We start from the raw sequence: 22,274 nt of genomic DNA, 5'->3' as shown, positions 1-22,274 counted from the left end.
ATTATGGGAAAAGCACTTTGTATTCGAAAAATAATGGTGTTGCTATCCTTTCAACAGATCTTTAAGTATGATTTGTCCCTTTGCTTAATTAATTGCAGATTGAAGAGAATTTATTCTGTGACGAGACTTTGTTCTATTGACACTCCCATCTGATGAAATATAGATTATTTTAGGCTATTTCAGAAAATGCCTTGCATATAGATATTAAAATAAACATGGATGATTTGGCTCTATCGTTCCTTCCCCCCAATTTCACCCTCGTGGATCTTCAATCAATTGGTTTGTGTCTGTATCTATTAGCACAAAATTTTATTTCAGAGAAAAATTATGCTGTGTGATGAAAAAGAAACCAATTTTTAGATATTATGAGAAAATGTTAAAAAAAAAAGGAACATAGGTATGAAAATAATTCCCCCAATGGAATCACCATGATTGGTTTTCATCAATGATTCATAATGAGATCAGAAAAAAGGGAAATATTCAAAGGCATGGATTTGAGTGGATTTAATCAAGTAAGATCACTGACTGCTGGAGGTAGAAAGATCTCAGAAATAACCCAGCCTTATTCTGTGCTTGTGCAGATGAACCAATTAAGCAAGGCTGTGAAGAGTGGGGAAATCTTGGGCTCTGGGAAGAGAAGATTTTTGTCTAGCTCATCTGCATCCCTGGCCTTCTCTAAGAGTCAAAATGCTCAGGCCTCCTTCTCCCCATCTGTAGAATGAGGACCCAGGACAAAGTACTCCCCCTCTAGCTGGCGCTGCCTTGACCACCTGACTTCAGCGGGTCACTGCTGTTCTGCATTCAGAGCACTTATCACACGTGTAATTTCCATGCTGGTATGTGAGCTTATTGGTGTAAGATGTGTCTTCCCAGACGAGGAGCAGAGACCGGAGCTCCCTGAGGCCGAGGCCATCCCCCTGCAGCTCCGCGGAGCCTGGCAGAGAGACCCAGTGATTTGCTGAATGGATGAATGAATGAAGGACCGAAACATAGTCTGATCGTCATGGAGGCAGGCACTATCACCTGAATTTCCTGGATATCAGTTATAGGAGAAAAAAACAAAAACAGAAATAAGATTTGGGCATACGGGTTTCAGTTTTATTAAAATGGATGTAGAGTTCGTTTTTTGAAAATTATTGGCTTTCTACACCTGACGTCTAACAAACTGTTAAGTAATTTAACACACATTCAAACTTTTAGCTGATAAAACCCAGAAATTTGATGCTTCTCATGAGTACAGGAAATGAATGCCCTGTATTTGAAGCTCTCCCCACCTCCACTTCCTTAAAATTATCTAGATAATAGCTATAGCTTTTTTTTTTTTACTTAAATGCTAAAACTAGCTATCCGTATGCAGTTTCCCTGAAACTACCACTGTTGAGAGCCATCCATCCAGTATAGCATGTCGGATATAATGTGTGCAGATGGCTTACATGATGCATGTTAAACTCAATTTTGCTTAACTGGTTACGTGGAAAGATGCCACAAACTGATGGCGACAACAACGATGAGTCATTTGTTCATCTACCCGACTAACATTTATTGAACACCTGTGGTCCCTGGGCTCCGGGAAAACACAGCCCGGTGGGGACGAGGGATGAGCGTTTGGAGGAGGCCGTGATACCACGAGGAAGCCCGAGCTCTGGGAGCCCAAAGGATGGGCACCTCATCTAGGAAAGGCAGGCTGTCAAGGTGAGTTCTCCAGTTAGAATGGGAGGATCCAGGGAGGCAGGAGGAGCTTGTGGTACAGTCTGGGAGCCAGAAAAGTGATCCTCTGGGATGTAGAACAAGAGCAGGAAAGAACAGCTGTCCTAGGTGCTGCAGCCCAAACGCGGAACAGACAAGCGTCCCATAGCTCGCTCTCCAGGGTGCTTCAGACAACTTGACAATTTCGTCATCAGATGGGCGCTTTGACGGGGGAGGTCAGAGTGGGTCCTGAAATGTGGTGAGAAGTCATGGTCTTACGCGGACTGAAGCTCCAATGATCCAGATTCAGCTTACGCTGAACCTGGCAAGACCAGGCATGGACACACCGCAATGAAACACCTTTCTCAAGGAGAAAGGGTTTCACCATTTCGTCCAGTGCCCCCAGTGGTTCAGAAGCTGAATGAGCTTGGGCTTCAATTTATGGCAACCACAGTCGCCTTCGGTGGATACTACCGAGACACTAATTCCAACAACTCCCCCCAACCCGATCCTTACAGTCAAACCTTGTGGACTCTTCACACGTCTCTTCTCAGAAATGTGTCCTACCTCTTACTTCAGAAAATGTGGCTTCCTCAGGAAAGGTGCTGGTTAACTGAGAGATTACTCAGCACTATTTCTAGCTATGAAGAAATAGTGCCATTCAGTCCTCTACAATCACAGGGATCAATATTCTTCCTTGCTTTCCCTCCCTTCTCGTCCACTGTTGTCAGGACTTGACCATTTAGCAGCTCCCCAGACCTCTGCCGTGGCCAACAGGAGACGTAGACGAGGAAGAGAGGGAGGCGGGCGCAGTTTCAGCCCGTTGGATGGTAGTTGCATGACGCACAAGGAACACACTTACGACTAAACATGGCGGATGTTTCCAGCTCAGCTCAGATCACCGTGGCCCCGAGCAAAACAGAACCTTCCTGAAAGAGGGGAGCAGTAGTCAAGAGTAGGACCCAGCCTCATGAATGGAGGGGGTCGGAGAACACAAGAACAAACCTTCCTCCATACCGGCCCCGGAAGGAAGTCTGCACATGGGCAGGAGCCTGGCTAACAGGCTGAGGGCACTCGGGGCAGCCCACTGCTGGGTAAATCTGGGCAAGACAGGGGGAAGCATAGAATCCTCTTCACTGAGACACCGTGAGGAGTAAAGAGAGAATTCGTGGAAAAGGCGAGTTAGAATCAGTGTTCCAGACATGTGTCAGTTATTGCAACGGTCTGGGCTTTGACGGATTGGTGAAGGGGGAAAGACCCAGCATCCAGAGTTAGATTGGCGTGGCTTCTAAGTCTGACTTACTGGTTATGCAAATGGTCCCAAGAAGGCAAGCATTAATTTCGGAGGATGTCTGGCATGGGAAGCAGATGCAACCCAGCATTTATTAAATGCCTACCATGTGTAAGGTTCTCTGCTCGGTGACTTACATGAGTTCTGTTATTTAAAATCTACCACACCAACATTATTGTCTTCATTACTATTACCTTTATGACATTGTCATTAAAACTGAGTCTCCAAAAGGTGATGAGTCTCACCTGAGGATACTCCCTGAGGAGCTAAAGAGAAAATGTTTGAACCAGATTTGTCTGTGTGCCTAGGACAACCGTTTTGGTTCTGCTACATCCCAGACCCGAGCCCTCTGGCTCCGCGGAGTCACACAGCAGACTCCTTCACATCCTAAAGGTTACCTCTGTAGAGGAGCCTTCTCTGGTCATTCCACCTACAGAAGTTCCTCCCTTCATTCTCCCTCAGGGCCTCAAATCCTTTCCTTCAGAGAGCTGGTACAATCTGCAGCTGACATGTCTCCATTCACGTAATAATACACAAAACTGTTGTTTATTGAAGACGTTATCCTGATACTATTCTAAGCCCTTTTCTTGTACTATCTCATTATAGCTCATATGAAGTCAGTAATTGACATGTGCTACTTTATTTCATTCCGTAACAGTGCTGTGAGGGTACCATCCATATTTTCAGTTTATAGGTAAACTGGAACTGGGACATAGGGAGGTTAAGTGACTTCCTTAAGGTCATAGAGCCAGGAAGTAGCGTGGTCTATCTCCTGCACTAGGCTCTATACTTTCTGAGGGCAGTGTCCCTGTTCCAAAGCCTGGAGCAGTACCTGACACGTGATTATATATACTCAGTAAACACTGATCAATAGACAGATGAACACTAAGGAGAAAAACACAAAAGGATTATGAACTGGTGAGGAGATGTGCCCTTTGTTCTCCGAAACAGCTGCTCTATCTCTGGCCGCACTCATCTACCTAGGGCTTGTCTAGTGTCTGGGCATTGGCTTGACTGTGATAGTCTGGGGAGCATCGTGGGTGCCTGTCTATGTGTGTGTGCGATGCTCTGATGGGTTGAGGCTATGGGAGATAGGTTGAATCTGTCCTAGCTCTCCACCAGTATGTTCTGGTGGACCAGTGAACCATACTTCCTTTGCAGCCCCCACTGGGAGAGGCCAGTCATAGAAGAGCTCTTTTGGGCTTTGTGTGCAAAGCGGTGGGGAGGAAATGAAGGGGTGTGGGTCAACAGTCATTGTCAGAGGGGAGGGTGGGACATGGATTAACAGAGCCAGAGTCAGGGGGATGTTTGGAGCAAAAGGAAGCCATTGTAGATTATGAAGCTTCCACTCAATGAATTCTTGGTACATTCCCCCAAGTCCATAGATCATTGCTGGGGGAGCAAGAAGAGACTTGAAAAGTAGGCAGGGACAAATCCACAGGCCTTTCTTGGCTGAATGAAGGGGTTGGGTCTTCATCGGAACTACCAGCAGTGGAGAAGGTTTCAGCCAAAAGGAAATGAGCAGACTTGCATTGGCAAAGATGAGTTTGGGTGCAACACAGATGAGGGCCAGGCTCAAGGCCAGAGGGCGGGAGGCTTCTGAGGAAAAGGCAGAGCAGGGACAGAGAAATGGGGGAATCTGGGGATATTTGGGAGAGGAAGTCAACAGGTACTGCTAAGAGAATCACTGTGGGGCTGAAGGCGAGGCAGTGGCCTCCAGGTTTCTGGAATGACAGAGAGGACACTCGATGAGAGAGAACATTGAAAGAGAGTAGGATTTGGGGGGCTGGGAAGAAGAGTAAAATAAAAGCTATTTTTAAGGGCTGATAACTATTTTATGAAAGGCAAAGAAGCAAATGCAAAATAAGACCAAATTAATCTCTTAATCAGAGGCTCGTTTGTTATAAGGGCTCTTAGACTAATTTGAGGGGCCTGTTTTAAGAGCCAACTTGACGTCTTGATGCAACTATGCAGTGACTTACCTGCTCTGCACACAGCCCCTATCCTCAGCCAATTCTAAAGATCTGCTTGGAGGCCATTCTCCAGCATCGCGCCTCTCCTTGGACCTCACTTGAAGTCAACTGTCCTCGTGCCATTAAAACCTGACGGCTCCTTCAGCAAAGCTTTGGAGGGTAATATTCTCTTCCACTCTGTATTCCAGGAAATCTAGAAAATAAATCATCAGCGAAAGAGGTGGTTTCTGTAGATTGTTTTCTCTACCCACTACGGAGTCTGTGTGATTTGACAAGAAGCCTAAGTTTCTATCATTCACTTTCTGTAACAATTATCGCTGACCAAGCCCCCCATTTATGTGCTGGGCAATTTATGAACACAATATTAGTTAATCAACCTCAATATTTTGTGAGGTAGATACTTAGAGTTAAGGAAACTGAGGCTTAGAGAAGTTAAGTGGTCTTGATTTTTCAGAAGTGAAAAGACCCTTTAATGTTAAAAAGGAAAGAAAAGAAAAGCTACTTGTTAAAGGACTTGACAGGTTGAGCTCCAAAGTCTGGGCTCTGCCCACTATGCCTCTGAGGTATGAGCCCAAAGCAAAACACACAGAGCAAAAGCACGGAACCTTCTGATCTGCGCAAGCAAGATGCATCCCTTGAACGTGACTTAGTTAAACAAACAAATTCTGTTGTACACGTGGTTCCAAATTTGTTAACGTTTAAGTCACTGAGCCTTTCTGTGAAATTCAGTCTCTCAAAAGCGTTCTCTTCCAAACTTCCTCCTGCCTTACGGATTTTCAAAGACAAAAGATGGGAGGAAACAACTTGCATTCACTGAGAAAGTGTTGTGTTGCCTGGAGGAATGTTTGACGCTGGAATTAGGAGCCCCATTTCGCAGATGAGACAATGAAGGCTCAGAGAAAGGCAGCGTATCTTGACCGAGTCACACATTCAAGTGGGGCAGGGAAGAGGTAGGACTTCACTTCCAGTAGGCTAAATCCTTCGTTCGTGGTCGCGACGTTTTGGGAGAGTTTTGTTTTGTCCATAAGACAAAACGAATCAAAGCCTTTTCAGGCTATAGAATGTCAAACAGCGCATCTCGGTGAGTTGTGTCAGTGAACAGATCTCTCGACTTTGCTGACTTCATCATTTTCTATCTTTTATTCCTGGACAGGCAGACACGGTTTTGCTTTGCATTCAGCCCTGGAGGGAGAACAGGGTCTCAGACCAGTACCGAACACTGAGGAAATCAATGAGCCAAAATTTGTTTACAGAGCTGCGATTTTTCTATTTAAGCAACGTTTATAAAGCACGTACTATGGCGCCTGGCCCTGTTTTAAGCACATTCAAGTGTTAGCTGACTTCATTCTCATAATAATCTGATAAGGTCAGCGGTGCCCCTGTAATCCCCCTCCTCAGAGTGAGTGAGAAAACACAGAGACGTCAAGGAGCTCAAGGTCACACAGCTAGAGAGAAGCTGGCTCTGTAGACGATGGTCTTCACTGCTATACCAAACAGCCCTCTTCTTGAACTGGGTATTTTTTGGCAGAAGCATGGGGCAGAGGCTCTGTGCTACCCTTCCTTTTCCTGAGGACAGGGACCCACCCCTCATGAGTCCTGTCACATCCTTCATTCACGCTCAGATGCTCAGAACATTTGCTTCTACTGATCTACCCAAACAGGGTAAAGGAAGAGACATTCCTCCCTCTCTTATTTTATTCCTTTAAGGATTCTGGGTGAAGGTTGGCAGTATTAGTAATGAGAACTGCGGAGTCACCTTTGACAGGGGCTACCACATGTCCGTTGGTTCCTATTTCTTCCAGAGGAACTCCACTTCTGTGGGGGTATCAACATGTCCAGGTAAAACTCTGTATTTATCAGCTCTGTCCTGGGCAAGTAAGGGTGGCTGTGTGTGTTACGGTTCTGGCTACGGATACTTAAGCAAGAACCATTACGCGGGGCTTCTCATAAAACTTAACGGCAGAGCAGACTCAACAGGTAAAGATCATTTTCCTGTCAGCCGTCCCCCTCCCCACATTTTCCTTCCTGGAACGAGGTCGGATGCCCAGGGAGGGGTGGAGACATCCCACCGTGGCACCCTAACGTGGGTGAAGCCGAAAGACTGAAGGAGCCTGGCACACTGCTGACATCTCGCTGCACATTTTGTAGCCGATTTTGGACTCCACGTGGGGTGAGACCAGGACATGTCTTATTTGGTTGAGCACTGACAGCTGGGGTTTCTATTTCGTGCCCTCGAACCTCTTCTTCTGATCTGTCCTGCCTAATACCACAGCCACTAGCCACATGTGGCTAATGAGCGCTTGATTTGGGGCTAGTATTTGTGAAGAACTGGAGCTAAGGGTATTAAATGTTAAAGGAATTTGAATTTTAAAATGGGAGCGGTATAAGATATTCTTCCATTAAATGCATCTTGATAGGGTCTCAGTCGGTTAAGTTTCTGCCTTCAGCTCAGGTCATGATCCCAGGGTCGTGGGATTGAGTCCTACGTCAGGCTTCTCTCTCTGTCAAATAAATCTTAAAGAAAATTTATCTTTATGGTATTGATAGGACCACACTATTGTAACCATTTGCACCTGGACTGAGAAGGGCTATAGGTGCAAAGTACACACCAGATTTCAAAAATTTAACATGAAAAAAGATCATAAAATATCTCAACGTTATAAAAGTATTGATTACATGCTGAAAAATTATTCTGGATATAGGGGGTTAAATAAACGATCTCATTAAAATGAGCTTTACCTGTCCCTTTTCACCTTTTTTTAAAAAGATTTTATTTATTAATTTGGGATCGAGAGAGAGATAACAAGAGAGTATGAGGGAGAGGGAGAAGCAGACTCCCCACTGAGCAGGGAGCTTGATTCGTGGCTCGATCCCCAGACCCCGGGATCATGACCTGAGCGGGAGGCAGACACTTAACAAACTGAATCACTGAGGAATCCTTTTTTCACCTTGTTACTGTGGCTGCTAGAAACCTTAAAATTGCACTTGTGGCTCCCATTATATTTCTGGGTATTTTACATATATGCTCTCCATCAGGTCTTGCTGGGTGTCAGACTCTGTACGGAGCACTTTATATCCATTTACCTCATGGAGATCTTAAAGGAACTGCTTGTGGGAATGATCCTGTCTTCATTCCACAAGTGGGCAGACTGAGGCCAGAAGAGGCTGCTTCACACAAAACACTCTTTTGGTTATGGGTAGACCGATGGCTGGGTTTGGATCCTCAGCTGGTGGCTGCAGCCATTCTGTGTTCAAGGGTAACCTACTGTGTAGAACTGTGCCCAGATTACCGTGGTTGGTACCGTCAAGCTGCCGTAGCTTTGCAAGGCTGCTACCAGTGAGTGTGGCTCGGAAACCTCGAGAGAATTGATTCTCCGGCTACGATGCACCAGAGGAAGCTGGAACTTCCCACACATACCCCACGTACCAGCTGCCATTCCAGGCTGGATCAAGTGAATCAAGATTGCGTGAGTGTATTTGGTATCCTACCCCCCGCCCCCGCCCATTAAGAGCAAGCAAAGGATTTCGAGATGTGTTTCCTGCCGTTATAAATCCATACAGGGTAGTGATGAAGGCTGTGCATGGGGAAGCTAGTGCCTGGTGATACAGAACTCAAAGAATGAAGTCCATAGGGACACCCGGGAAGCCCATGGTTACTGACACAGTCCAATCCTGTTCTGAGATGTTTTCTCATGCAATTCAGTGGGTGTGAGCACAGAACCTTGACTTCATGTCCCTCCTTCCTCCACAGCCCTTTTTGTTAAGATTAGCTCCTCATTTTTTAACAACAGAAAAGCACAAGCAAACACTGGCATTTTTTTTTTTTTATGTGACCTGGATGTGTTTGCTTTGCAGTAGACTCTCCAAATGTCATCACCCCCTTGAGGGCTGATTGGACACGAACTTGACACTTCCCAAAATGCTTTGTATGAGCATTGCGCCGAACTCAGACACGTGCAGGCTTGTTGTAAAGTGTCTGGCTAACGTGGCTGGAATTGTTTTGTGGACAGCTCTGCACGCTGACGAGAAAGAGTGGGTTAGGAGATGGACGTGAGTCTTTTTACTACTGTGGCAATAACATGCTGTATTTCATCAGCGATTTTCAAATCACAGCACCTTACAAAGCACCAGAGGTTGTGATAATTTGATGCGTTGTTGAAATATAGCGAGTGCGCTGGCAGTCCAGCATCACACATCCCCTTTCAGTCCAGGAAGCGGGGGATAGCAGGCTGCTGCTGCACGGAGGGAAATAATAAAACACACTTCTACGATGGCTATACCTGGGAACTCAGAGCACTTTTCAGGGTTTTCTCTGCAAATCTTTATTGTTCTCATCAGACCTCAATAAAAGAGGATGAGAACAACAGCTAGCTACCCCTTTACAATCTCAGAGATAGAGACAGGGAAAGAGTTGGGTTTTGGAAAGATCCCTGAGCCGGAACAGTGATGGTGTCAATCAAGGGGTGACCTGCTCATCCACACCCACCTGACTGGTCGTGACACGCTGACCCTGGACACCACAATTCTTGTTATTTTCCGTTACCTAGCGCGTTTATCCTTGAAACAGACAGAGGCTCAGCCTAGAGAAACATCCCCCCCCAACCTTCCTTTGCCTTGTGCTCACCTCCTACTTTGTGTTCTTCCTTTCTCTTCCTTCTACTCCTGAGTTCTCCCTCCCTCCTATTTTCCCCTTCCTTTTCCTCTTTTTCTTTACCTTCCACGTTTCAGTCTTTCACAGAAGAAGATGCTCCACTCTCCTCTTCCTGGGAAGGAGTTAAATCCTACTTGTGGTTCCCTTTTGGCGGCTTCCAAGTCCAACCCAAGCGGAGACCAACTTGACTCCGCAGAACTTGTGAGGGTGTGTACTTCCACATTTGGCCACGGGGGGGCGTGTGCGCAATACTGTGGTTTTCATCTGTGGCTCTGCGAATCGGGAGAGCTCCCTTCCTGTTGACCGATGAGTCTGCTAGAGGGCCCGGGGCTCAGTCTATGGAACAGCGGGGCGAGGGGTGGGGGGGTGACTTTCGGGGAACATGAATATAGATGAATATAGAGACAAACAGTGTGTGAGTGCCTGAGCTGAAAGGTCCCATTGCACCTGTCGTTAGACGCGGGTGGAGGGTGTGCGCGCGCGTGTGTGCATGTGTGTGTGTGTGTGTGTGTGTGTGTGTGTGCGCGCGTGTGCGTGTCCAGTTCTCCACTTCCTGCCTTCAATCACTTAAATGTTCCGGGCAACAGTTTCTTCACCTCTAAAAGCGAGTCAGTCATGAGCAAGATGCCCACTGCGGCTCCTTCCCGCCGTGTCTCTGCGCACTGAACCCGGGAGGCTGGGGAGGTTGATTGAGTAAATAGGAACAAGCCCCTGAGAGATCACCTGGTCCTCAGTGAGGCCATTCGGGGCTGATGGCTGGGCTTTGAACTTTGGAAGGTTCCGGACTTTGAGGAGTTCCTCCGTGTCCTCCCCCTCACGAGTTGAGCCTTTTTAATCTACTCGAGGTTTGAACATGCATTTCCTGTCGCTGTCTGGAGCCCGGGATCAGAGCGAACAGGCCTGCCGCCTTTCTTCCTGACACATAAATGAGTGATTTCTAGGTAAGGCTGTGCCATCTTTTGGTGCTTGTCTTACATGACAAACTCATTTGTCTCAGGTAGCTGGGAAGTGGTGCTGTCAGAGGCCGTGTTTCAGAAGAATGGACTTGAACGGGTGTCAAGGACTTGCTGTACACTGACCGCCCAGCCAGGTGCTCGGGCTGTGGAGGCACCGGGGTCCGCAGATAACCAGACGCCAGTGCGATGTGTCCCGTGTGCACAGGAACGGGGACAATGCTTGTGGGGAGTGGGGAGGAGGGAAAGTCAAAAGCCTTTAGCACCGTCACTTAGTGCCCATGATGAGCCTTAGGAATCTGCGTTGCCACCATCCTGGAGGATACGGATTCCTCTCCCAGTGCCCAGAGACATCGAGCATCTGACTCAAGATCACACAGTTAGAGACCGGGAGAGCCAGGGCTCAAACCGAGGCCTCGAGCTCCTGGTCCAGTTCTCAGCTTCACCCACCCACGGCACTGCAGGGTCTTGGGAGATCTGGGATAGAGCTCACCCTTCCTAAACCGAAGGAACGGGACGCGTATGGTGTGAACAGCAATCTGGTAACAAACATGACAACTCGCTCTGAAACACGCCGCCTGCTTTTGTGTATTGTCTCAGGCAAGCGGTTGCCGTGGCGATGTCTGAGAGGCTGGCCAGTACTTTCCACACCAACACGTGGGGGCGGCGGGTGGGGGCTCAGGGGCATTCTGACAGACAGCCGTGGTGCCGGTTGGCTCAAGTGGCGGGGCTGCTCCCGAGATGGCGTGGGGACAGCGACACTTGATGAGGCTGGCTGCAGAAAAGCCCCTCTGTCTCTGGGGCTGGGAGGTGAACCCCTGACCTACCAGCGGTGGGAGAAAAGCTTCTTACTGGAGCCCAGAGCCTCCTCTCCAGGCCAGATGCAAAGTATGCTGATGGGACAAGTGGCCCCCGTGGCCCCGCCTGAAGAGGCTCTGTGGAAGTGCGTTTGGTTCACAGCTGGTCCCTTGTACCCATAGCAGACCCTGCCCTTGGCATGTGCTCAGGAAATACTGGTCGGTGCCTGCAGAGATCTCTGGCCTGAAGGTCAGAAGACCTGAGTTTGAGTACCATCGGCAACAGCTTGCAGAGTAATCGGGACTGTTCCTAACACCAGATTTTCCCATCATCTCAGGGATCTGGCAGCAAGTGCCCTGACTAGTGGCCATCTCACGAGGACCGACAGAGTCTGTGGAGAGGTGCGTGGGGGCCCCACAGCCAGCAGTCAGCCAGCTTGGTGGGTGGGGACGATTTCCTGAGCATCTCACAGAGACATTCATCTCCTTCCTCCCTGGAGGACCCCATGTGTGTACTCACGGTGCTAGGCGCCTGCCCTCTTGGAAGGTTCGGAGGGAAGGAGGGTCCAGAGCGGAAGATTCAGTGCCTTTGGTGTCTGCTTCCTGGTGCACAGCCCTCCTTCCCAGCTGCCAGGGGAAACGTCTGCCAGCCTTCCAGTGGAGGGGGGCTGGAGCGGGTCACAGCTGTCAGGAACTGACACCTGGGAGGGAAGAACAGGGAAGGGGGGAGAGGAGGCCTTAGGGTCCATGAGTCTAGGATCCCTGACTGACAGCCATGGGACTTAAGTAAAAATATGGAACTGCTCTGAACCTCAGTTCCCTTATTTGTAAGTGGTGATACATAACATCTTCCCTACAGGTCGTTGGGAAAACCGAAAATAGTGAATGAAAGAGCCTGGCCCTTAGTAAATGCTTAATGAAAACAGCAATTACTCAAAGTGTGGGCAGTGACCTGGGCAGAGAGCCTGAATGGAAAGGAGGCTGTAAGCTCAAGTGATGAGGGGGCTGCTGAGCGTCCAGCATCAGCATTCTCCTCCCCTGGGGTTCACCGACATCCCAGAACACCCCTTCTCCCTTCCACCCTTTAAGTGTGGCCATCAGGGACACACACCCTAGCATGTAGGTCCTGTGATGCAGGAACAGAAGCCGGAGGTACGTGCATTCCTTTCCAGTGCTCTAAGAGAAAACATAGCCCCACGAATCCTTCCCAGTGCCCCCTAGGGCTGCTGGTTTAACCTTGGCTTTGGAGATATGGTACACATTTGTATCTGTATCTTGTCTGTGTGCTCATCTCTCCTTTACAGACGAGGAGACTGAGGCACATGTAGGTCACAGGAGCAGGAGAGTCATAATGGCAAATCCAGGCTGTGGGGGTCACTTTAACCTACCCTTTGACTGCTTCTTGAGAGTTCAGACCGAAGAGAGACATGAACATTCCTTCTGGGAACTCTGAAAGGACACTTTTACCGGGAGCCGCTGCAGTCTAGGGGTGGAAAAGGGGCTGGGGTGTTTGTGCATGAGGGCAGTGGGTGCTTGGGCTGAGACTCAGAGCAGCTTAGCGATCCTTGATTTCCACTCTCAGCATCTCTGGCTGTGGAGGCCTTCATGAGCCTGGGGGGAAGATCTGCCCCAGGCAGCTGACCACAGGATTGGCATTCCACTGGTCTGTTCCTTCAACAAACATTTCTGGTGCCTCCACACCTGTCCCAAAGGCACCAGATGCTGGGGACCCTCCCTGCAAAACAAAATTCTAGCTCTGCCCCTGAGATGCTCAGGGTCTCCTGGAAACAGAATTACAGCTGTGAGCCAGGGCTGACCAGCGCAGGTTTGAGGATGGTGCCTTGACTGCTTTGCAGAGGAAGTCTTGGAAAGCTGTCCCCAGAAGGTGACATTGAGGCCAGGACTTGGGGATGGTGTTTGGCAGGGGAAAGGCACGACAGACTCTGGAGTCTTTGGCTTGCTCAGGGACATTTTACTCCACATGCTGAGGAAACCTGAAAATGTCCCGAGGAAGGGCTTGTTGGGGAAGGGGGCGGAAGGGGGCCTAGGACACCAGCATCCACGTGTGTCCAGGGCACTCTCCCCATGAGGGGACAAGCTCCTGCAAGTCTCCCTCTTCCTCCTCCAGTCACAGCTCTTTATGGGAGAAGAGAAAGACACGCCGGTGGCAAGTCGGGATGACAAAGATGCCCTGAAGGGCACGCGCTTTTGTGTAACCGACCTCGGTACCTGGGGTCCCTCCTTAGGCACCCAGAGCCCAGGCGCCAACGAAGGACAGCGCGCCCGCGTTATCTCCTTGCAAAGAGGGGACAGCAAAGCGAAATAAGTTAGGGAAGTCCTGAGAGCCTTATAAAGAGCAGGGCGGCTCGCCCGGTTGCCTCTCCCCAGAGCCCGCCGGGGCGAGCCCGGACTCCCCGCCCAGACAGCTCTCCCCGCCAGGCCTCTGTCTCTCCTCCCGGGAACGCTTGCCCGGTGACCTTGGGCGAGCCGCCCGACCTCTCCGGGCCTCAGTTTCCCGGCCTCTGCGTCCGCCAGCGCCGTGACCCTACAGCGGGACTCCCCCGCGCCCCGGAGCTGGAGCAGAGCGCCCCGCAGGCCGGAGGCGCCGGGGCGCCCTTCCCGGAGGACAGCGGCGCGGCTGGGGGCGGCCCCCCGAGGCGGCGGGCGGGGCGGGGTGGGGCGGGGCGGGCGGCGGGGGCGGGGCGGGGGGGGCGCGGGAGCGGCGGGGGGGGGGCGCGGGAGCGGCGCGCAGGCGCAGGCGCGGCGGGCGGGGCGGCGGGCCGGGCGCTCCGCGCGGCGGCTCGGAGAGCGCGGGGCGGCGCGCGGCGTGCGGGTCGCGGCTGAGCTGGGCGCCGGCGCCGGCTGGCGGGGCTCGCCCGGGACTGCCTCAGGCTCGCCGAGCTCGCCGCCGGCCCGGCCCGAGGGTCCGCCTGAGCCCGCCGGTCCGCGCCCGCTCCTGCTCGACCCGCTGCGGGGCTGCGGGGGCCGCGTCCCGGAACAGCGGCCGCCAGCCCGGGGCAGTCGGCGGCCACCCCCGGGGACCGGAGCCGCGTGGCCGACACTCGCCCCGTGCCGCCTCCGCCGGGCCGACCGCCGGGCTTGGCTCCTCCGCGCCCCGGCCGCGGCGCCTGGCCTGGGTTGCGCGCCGCTGGGGCGCGGGCGGGGTCGGGGGTTGCGGGGCCGCAGCTGCTCGCCTGCCGCGCGTCGGCGTCCCGGGCCCGGCGGCCAGCGAGCATGGAGGAGAAGTACCTGCCGGAACTGATGGCGGAGAAGGACTCCCTGGACCCCTCCTTCACGCACGCTCTGCGGCTGGTGAACCAAGGTGAGGGCGCACGCTGGCCGGCCGTTAACTGTCGCCCTCGGCCGTTGGGGCCGGGGGAGTGGTGGCCGGGGGCTTGGAGACTGGGGAGGGTCGGGAGCGGGTAGAGATGCCGGGCTCCGGGTAGGCGAACCTGTGGGGTTGGCTAGAAATAGACCAGGAGAGGCGGGCGGGGACCCAGGTAGTGATCGGGGGGCACTTGGGTGGGGACCTGGGAGAACGTGCGATACCGGGGGGGGGGGTATGCCTTTGGGAGGCTCGGCGGGGGCAGAAGGTTGGGGCGTTCGGATGAGACTTGAAGATCTTTGGGGACTCGAAGATACCAGAGGGAAACTTATGGGTAGGGGACGTTGAACATCTGGGGGCTGTGGCGGGGTGGGGGTTGAATGATCTCATTGGAGGGTAGTTTGTGAGGGACTCGGGGATCCTCCTGTGTTTGGTTTGTCCCGGGAACTTAAGAAAGAGCTGGAGCAAAATGGAAGGATTTGAGGGGATGAAAAGCACACGAGGTGAAGGGAACAGGTGCTTGGATTGTTAGTGAAGTTTGAGGACCTTGGGGGAGGATTGGGGTCAGACCCTGTGCATTTAAAAGGAGAGGGACCTGGCGGTCCTAGTGGCAGAGCCCAGTTTCTCTCCTATCCGTCTTTTTCTCCCATGCCAAGGCTATAGCCACCCTGGCAGCGTGGTCCGCCTCCCTGGGAGGGGGCGGGGGCAGCTTCAGCCAAGGATTGCAAGCTGGCCTTGGAGGGGTTGGTAGGGGAGAAGAGGCCCACGCAGTTGCGCCCTTCTTGGTTTTCCTGTCTTCTCTTTGGGAATCTCTGGGTGGGTCACCCTCACTGGGGGCTGGCTGGGGGTTGGGAAGACTGGGCAAGGAGTCTTTTGCTTTCAGCACTGCTCAGCCAGTTCAAGGTGTGAACAGCTCTGGGAAGTACAGGGCACCGGGATACAGGGACATATGGAGACGTGCCTACCCAGGACAGTATTTCCTGGCTTGTTCTTCCTCCAGCTTCTTGAGTAATCTGGGATGGAAGGTAAATCCAGCCTGCCTTCCCAGGCACAGTCCTCAATTCCTTCTGTATCTGTTATCCATGTTTCAGATAAAGATGGGTTTGGGGGCCACTGGTCTTCTTTTTTCTCTGGGTGATGGCAGAAATAGTATCTGGTCAGATCTGTTACCCTTTGCATGAATCACTCCATGAAGTGGCAGTTTGTGATCCCCGAGTTAAATCGGGTCTGCTGATCTTAATGCTGGCCCTGGTTCTTTTATTGTTGGAAGTGAAGGATGAGGCAGACATATTCTATTTGTATATAGATGTCTATATTTTAAAACAGCAACCTCCAGCATTTGCCTATTTCAACCAGTTCTTGGGAGTAGGGTGTGTTGTCGACTGATGGGTAGTGGAGAGACTCAGTGTCTCCAAGAATTTCGGCATACATCTTGTTTGAATTGTTGAATAGAAATTGGTTTTCAGAGCTTTCCCATTTTATTTTAATTGTAGACTTATTTTTATTTCTTTAATAAAGTGGGCTTGTGAAAAAGTAATAGGCTTACATTCTGAAATTAGAAAGAATTTTCAGCTTTATTCCCATGCTCTTCTGAATTGTTCTGCACTTAGGTTTCTACTCCTTGCTGTTTATGATTTACATATATCTTTTGTTGCCTGCTGGGCTGTCATTTCTGTGAAAGAAATTTCTTTGTATGTTGTGTGAGATCAATGGCATTAGAAATATTCTAGATTGTGGAATCTAGTGCATTTTTTTTTTTAAATAAAGAAGTTGACGAAGTTATGTTACACTCAGTTAAGGAAATAGCTTAACAAAAGTGTAATGAGTTATTTTGAAAGTTAGAATTTTTTTTTTCCTCTGTGCCATGTTGTTATAGTACTGTGTTGCTAATGCATTAAAAATGATTTCGGTTTCTGTTTCTACTAGTGTTAATGGCCTCTAGTTACTTGAAACGGATACTGGACAATGTTGCCATTTAGCATTTTTTTAGATGCTGAATCCGATTACCTTACTTTCTCTGTAAAAAATGTAATTTGGGTAAGAAGTTTTTTTCACATTGAACAGTTATGTGAAAGAAGAAAAAGGTGATACTGAGATGCTTCTATTACTGTTAATTTCGATTACTTCAGACAAGCATGTTTTCCCCTTAAATCATAAGCTGATATCCAGAAAGCAAAGCCCTATCATTTAAAATATTAATCATGCTTAATTATGTAATTCCAAGTGCATTTCTAAATAGTATCTTAAATCTGAATTTGAATTGTTATTAGAAAACTTTGATTTTGAACCTGATAAGCATCTTGTTATTGGCTACAGAGAAGTATTTTTATTCTCATTTAACAATATTTTTGACTCTTTGCCTCAAAAAGAAACTGTTTTTTTCAGAGTTTATTCTGAATCCCTATACTGGTGTTAGTGTTCCGGCAGTGACTTGTTCAGTGACGATGGTCAGCAGTGAACGCGATATCTCATGTTTGCATGGACTGTGTTCAAGTTCCCAAGTCTCTTCAGGGTACGTGATGTCTAGTTCCTGTCTCACGCTTGCACACTGGTGAGGTGGACACTCGTGTCTCCATTTTTCTGGGGAGGCAGCTGAGGAACCCCGCTATGCAAGCTTGTGGGCAACAGAGACATAATTTGAACTCAGGTCTTCTGTCTCCTAAAGCCATTGTTCTTGCTACTTATGTCTTCCTGCAAAGACAGAATAAACTACCTCACACATGCTTATTTAAAACCCTGCAGAAATCAGTATCATTAATATGCTTGTTTCTGGTTGACTTGTATTTTCTAAAAAATTTCATTCTATACTTCTCTAGTGGTCTTTTTAAAGAAACAAACGTTGGTAGCAGATTTATCCTACAGGATTTTAATGCTCCGGCCAAGAGGCACTTTTGAATTAAAGCCCTCCTGTGACCAGTTTATTACTTTTGTAATCAACACATTATGATAATGGAACAGTTTATAAATGAGGTGTTGCCATTTTTTAAAAAAATTCAGTAGTTGTAAACATTGATCAACCTCCTAGCTGAATTATTATTTTTTTTCCTAGTAATCTCTAAGTAAGAACTTGAGCTGGGATGACATCAGGATGTGTGCTCCAAGCTAATACAGTCTAGCTTTTATACTTCTTCCACGCTTGTGTTTCATGATGGGCGTGAGTTGCTGACTTCTTTTTATTTTCTCAGGCTAACTGGCTCCCTTGCCCCTCCCCCCTAAATACAGAGTACTTTTATTTTTCTACCAAATGGAGTGGTTAATGTTTACTTGATGTTAAAACTGAATCAAAGAAGATAGGCTTTGGTATCACCCCTCCCCCGCTTCCATGCCCGTAGTGAACTGACATTGCCGGTTCTTGCCAAGGAGGTTAATTGGAGATGAAAGTAGCGTCCCATGTTTTGTATTGTATTTGCTAGGAGGGGACGTGCTGACTCTTAGAAAAAAACAATCTTTAGAAATGTCTTATGCATTATAATTTAATCCAGCTCTCTGGTTCTGCTTTGGATGGTTTTCAATCCAAGCCAAGTAACCATTAAATAAGATTACATAACCCTGTATTTTTAATTATCTGATATAATATATGGATTGGTGGCTGATTCACTGCCAAGTTATATTCAGTGGTTGGTTACAGGGGAAGTGCAGCAGGGGGATTCAGGATTAAGGTGGTCTATTTGTGTCCAGATTGATAAAGTTGTCTGTTGGTATTTCAAAATAACAATTTTTCATCTTACATCTGTTTCTCTAAAGTCAGTACTCTTAGCATTATTCAGGAAATGTGTGAGGGGCAAAAATGTCCAAGGGGAGGATCATTACTAGCCTGATGTGCCCTGTCTCTTTGTTCAACAAAACCTGATGGCTTAACGTTTCCTTTTTGGTGACCCCTTTTGGAAAATGTTTGTGATTTGCTTGACTATTGTCAGATGTGTGGAGTAAGAGGGGAAGGAGAATGGAAATTGCAGAATTATATTTAGATGTAGTGTGTGATTCTCTGTTTCATCCAAAAGAGACTGTGGTTTTTTTAGTTTTCAATTGTTTTTCTTAGGGATTTCAGAGTTTTTAATCATTTTTTGGTAAGAAAATGGAGGGGATGCTGTTTCTGAGTTTTGTGGGGCGTGCTGTGATTTGAGGTGACCCGCTGGTTGCACATGGTCGTGTTTTGGTGTCCGGTCGTTAGTGACATGTTGCTGCAGAAGCTGCTAGGCCAGGTCCTGGGCCGAATCGTGGAGGAGGCCAGGGAAGAACAAGGGAGACTCTGCTCCTGAGAAAGGAGTGTGCTCACGTGTGTTAATCTGAGAGTGAGTGTCAAGTGTGGAGATGCCCTTTTCTTTCTTAAGGAAAGTCTTCGACTATCCTTCAGCTGTCCTTTTGAAGTACCGAGTGACTAGATGGTTTAACTCAGTCAGCCTGGGGACATATTTGAGGTTTTCCTCTGTGCCGGGTCATGTCCGTAATGTGAATACTGTAACAGCCCAGAAATGTAGAGGTTACTAGCCCAGTTTTTCAGTTGTAGAAACCGAGACTCCAGCAACTAAAGTGAGTTACTCAGGACATTGCAAAATGTCCCAGTGAAGGTACAAGCTTTGTTCTTCTTTCCTGAACCACACTGGCCCGCAGAGGGAGAGGGTCCCTTCGGGGCTGGGCTGGGATTGAAAGCCAGGTTACATGGCATCCCTTTTTATTGCTTGCCCTTGGAATTTCTGCTCTAAGGGATCTCCTGGGATCATACCCTTCACCCTGCATGGATTTAGGTGGCCCATTTCTTCCCAGAGCAGCTGATGCTTACCTCTATGATGTGGCCGTCCTTGTGCCGTGTTATCAGGACCTGTCTTCTGTGGGACAGTGTCAGCTTCTGGGTGCCTGGCCTGAGCTTTCATGGCTTGGTCTTGAGCACCTCATGGAGCCCTTACATCTCTCCACTCCTGCCTTCTTTCAGTGTTGCATTGCAGTTTTCACAGAGGCAGAAGATTCAGAGTGTTGTCACGGTAGGGCAGCTGACCCGGGCACAGACCCAGTGAAAGAAGCTCAGAGTGGGATGCAGCGTGGGACCAGCACAGGAGGCCCCCGTGCTCTTTGCATGTGGTGGGACCGCGGCGCTCTTCTCTAGGAGACTGTGAGGAGATATTAGCAGGTCTGCTTGCCATCAGAAGTTTATTTACTTTTCTTCTTCTTAAGGAATTTATTAAGCCGATATGCTCTAATACAATTAGCTCTCCTTCCCTAAATTCCTAATGACAGACTAAACCCGGAAATTTGCAGCCCTCGTTATACGGCAGTGAGGCCTTCTTGCCCGAAGGAGTTAATCCTCAAACTCAGAGGTCGGACAGACACCCCAAACCAGGGGAGCAACCGGGATTGCAGACTGAATGCCCACAGCAGATCTGATAGCACAAGACCCTTTTGCTTGCTGTCATCATTCCCACTGAGTGAAGATAGCCTGGTCTGTATTTTTTACCAAAAAATAGAAGTGTTCCTTAGCACTGGGGATAATGATTATGATGAAAGCTGCCAAATTGAGGGCCTCTTTGTGCCAGGTGCTTCCTATGCATTATCTCTAACCCTCACAAAGATCTTGCAAGGTAGGTGGTTTCATCCCCGCCTCTTTTGTTTTTTTTCCAAATGACTCATCTGAGTCTCACAAATGTAAAGCAGCCTGCCCAGTCAAGGTGCACAACTTTCAAAAATCAGGCTGAAATTTTGAGTCTGCAGTGTTTTGATAGGATGCTTGAAGAAAAGCAGGTGAAAGGATGGAAGTTGATGTTGTTTTTATTTTTTTTATTTTTTATTTTTTTAAATTTTATTTATTTATTTGACAGAGAGAGATCACAAGTAGATAGAGAGGCAGGCAGAGACAGAGAGAGAGAGGGAAGCAGGCTCCCTGCTGAGCAGAGAGCCCGATGCGGGACTCGATCCCAGGACCCTGAGATCATGACCTGAGCCGAAGGCAGCGGCTTAACCCACTGAGCCACCCAGGCGCCCCTGATGTTGTTTTTAAATACAACTTTTATTATAGTAGACGCCAGTTAGGAATTTCCATTGCTGATGATGAGTTCTTAAAAGAGGTCCCCCTAAAATGTGTTTTATCAAAGACAAGTTCACTTTTCCCCTACGTTCTCCAGCAGCACTTCTCAGTCTTCAGTAGGCATTCAAGGTAAGGATTCTTGATTAGGAGTATTTCCCCGGTCAGGGAGAAAATAGGAACACTGTCACCGTGGAAAGTCACTAAGACAATGGCTCTTTGTCTTGAAGGAACCTCTCAGAGGCACAAAGCTCTTTATATTTTAATATTTATCACAGAAACATTTGGTTGAAAGGATATTTGGGATTTTTAGTCAGTTTATTGTATGTTTAGAAATTCTCCATTTTCTAAAAATAGGCTCAAAAAGTGGAGGGAAAGGAGTGCCAAGAACATAAAAGAACACACTCTCACAGACAATGGTTTTGGCTCTCTGATGCCAGTGGGCTGGTGGGGAGGATGTTTGACTATCCTTGCCTCGTAATTGCTAATAGTAATAGTCACCATTTATCAAGAACTTTTCCTGGGTTAGATGCTTTATGTGAATTATTGTGCTTAATTTTTCTTACAATGTTAAAAGAGTAAATCATTTTACCTTATTTTACATGTGAGAAAAGTGAGGGCATGAAGGACAAATTATTTGCCTACCGTCAGACAGCTAAGTGGTAAACCAGGCTTCAAGTCCTTATCTTCCGCCTCCCAGACAATAGACTGCTCACCTGTGAGCACCAGCGGAGCTGGAAGCTTCCCCTGTGGCTGGAGTTCACCTTGGACTTCCACGGGAAGTTCTCTGTGGCGCAGCTCGGCAGAGTCATTGTTCATTATCAGCCCGGCGGTGTGTGGGGAGGGCGACTGCATGCTGTGCAGAGGGGCACAGGGTGGCCTGACCAAAGGGGGCAGGAGCTTTGTGATAGTGGCAGCATGGAAGGGGTGGCGGATGGCATTTACATGGGAACTAGGGTTATTGCATAAGGGAAGAGCTGCTCCAGAAGTGGCCCCGGGATTATGAGACTTTGTAGTCGGAGCCTATGCACGTTACTTACTTCTGGGAGCCTTGGTTTCCCATCTTTAAAATGGGAGCACGTACACTCCTTTGTCGGGCTGTTGCATCAGGCATGACACGAGTACGTGTCTAACACATGACAGGTGCATGGTAAACGTCAACCTGCTCTTTTTACACGATGACCTGAGACCGATGTGTGTCCTGGCATCACTTTCCAGACGTAAAACCTATAATAACTTAATCCTCTAGTTTCCGTTTTCAGGGTGACTTTTTGTTGTTAGAATGAGTTTAGTTTTCCAGCGCAGGAAATACTGAAGGACGGACTCATTCTTGGGAAGCTTCCTTAGTGGTGCCCGGACAGTTTGCCACGCTGGTTGACTGTCCCCATGCAGGTACAGTAGCCCCTGGAGTTTCAAGTCGCCCCTGGAGCGTCCATAAACAGCTTTGTGACCGCCCCTCTTAAAACATAGCTGGACACTCAGCAGCGCCTCTCCACAAGCACGAGCTCTCTTGCTCTGAATGGGTAAGCTGTACATTTCCATCATTTTCTGCATTTCCATAATTTTTCGCCAATCAGCCCCTGCT

General features: G+C 48.8%; 1 protein-coding gene and 1 long non-coding RNA gene across 5 annotated transcripts in view; one reads left to right on the top strand and one right to left on the bottom strand.

Annotated features, from left to right (window-relative positions):
* Nucleotides 1–1,164: 1,164 nt before the first annotated feature.
* LOC123953118 lies at nucleotides 1,165–9,801 on the bottom strand. Its single transcript, XR_006820807.1, has 3 exons — nucleotides 9,665–9,801; nucleotides 4,960–5,143; nucleotides 1,165–1,935 (listed from the first exon to the last, which is right to left on the bottom strand). It is a non-coding gene; the product is annotated as an uncharacterized LOC123953118 (long non-coding RNA).
* Nucleotides 9,802–14,130: 4,329 nt separating this feature from the next.
* KHDRBS3 (KH RNA binding domain containing, signal transduction associated 3) overlaps nucleotides 14,131–22,274 on the top strand; it is a 194,355-nt gene continuing 186,211 nt past the window's right edge. For 3 of the 4 annotated variants that reach the window (XR_006820274.1, XM_046018882.1, XM_046018870.1), the window contains exon 1: nucleotides 14,131–14,673. Coding sequence is in view for 3 of the 4 variants with exons in the window: in XM_046018882.1 (XP_045874838.1) it covers nucleotides 14,586–14,673 (88 nt within the window). In the remaining variant the exon portion in view is untranslated. Of the gene's footprint in view, nucleotides 14,674–15,605; nucleotides 15,702–22,274 lie in introns of those variants that run through there. The other variant, XM_046018892.1, reaches the window with a different exon arrangement.

Source organism: Meles meles, chromosome 1 (assembly GCF_922984935.1).
Source record: "Meles meles chromosome 1, mMelMel3.1 paternal haplotype, whole genome shotgun sequence".
Lineage (NCBI taxonomy): Eukaryota > Metazoa > Chordata > Mammalia > Carnivora > Mustelidae > Meles > Meles meles.
Note: the sequence above shows the minus strand (reverse complement) of the source record. Positions and strands in the feature narration are given on the sequence as shown.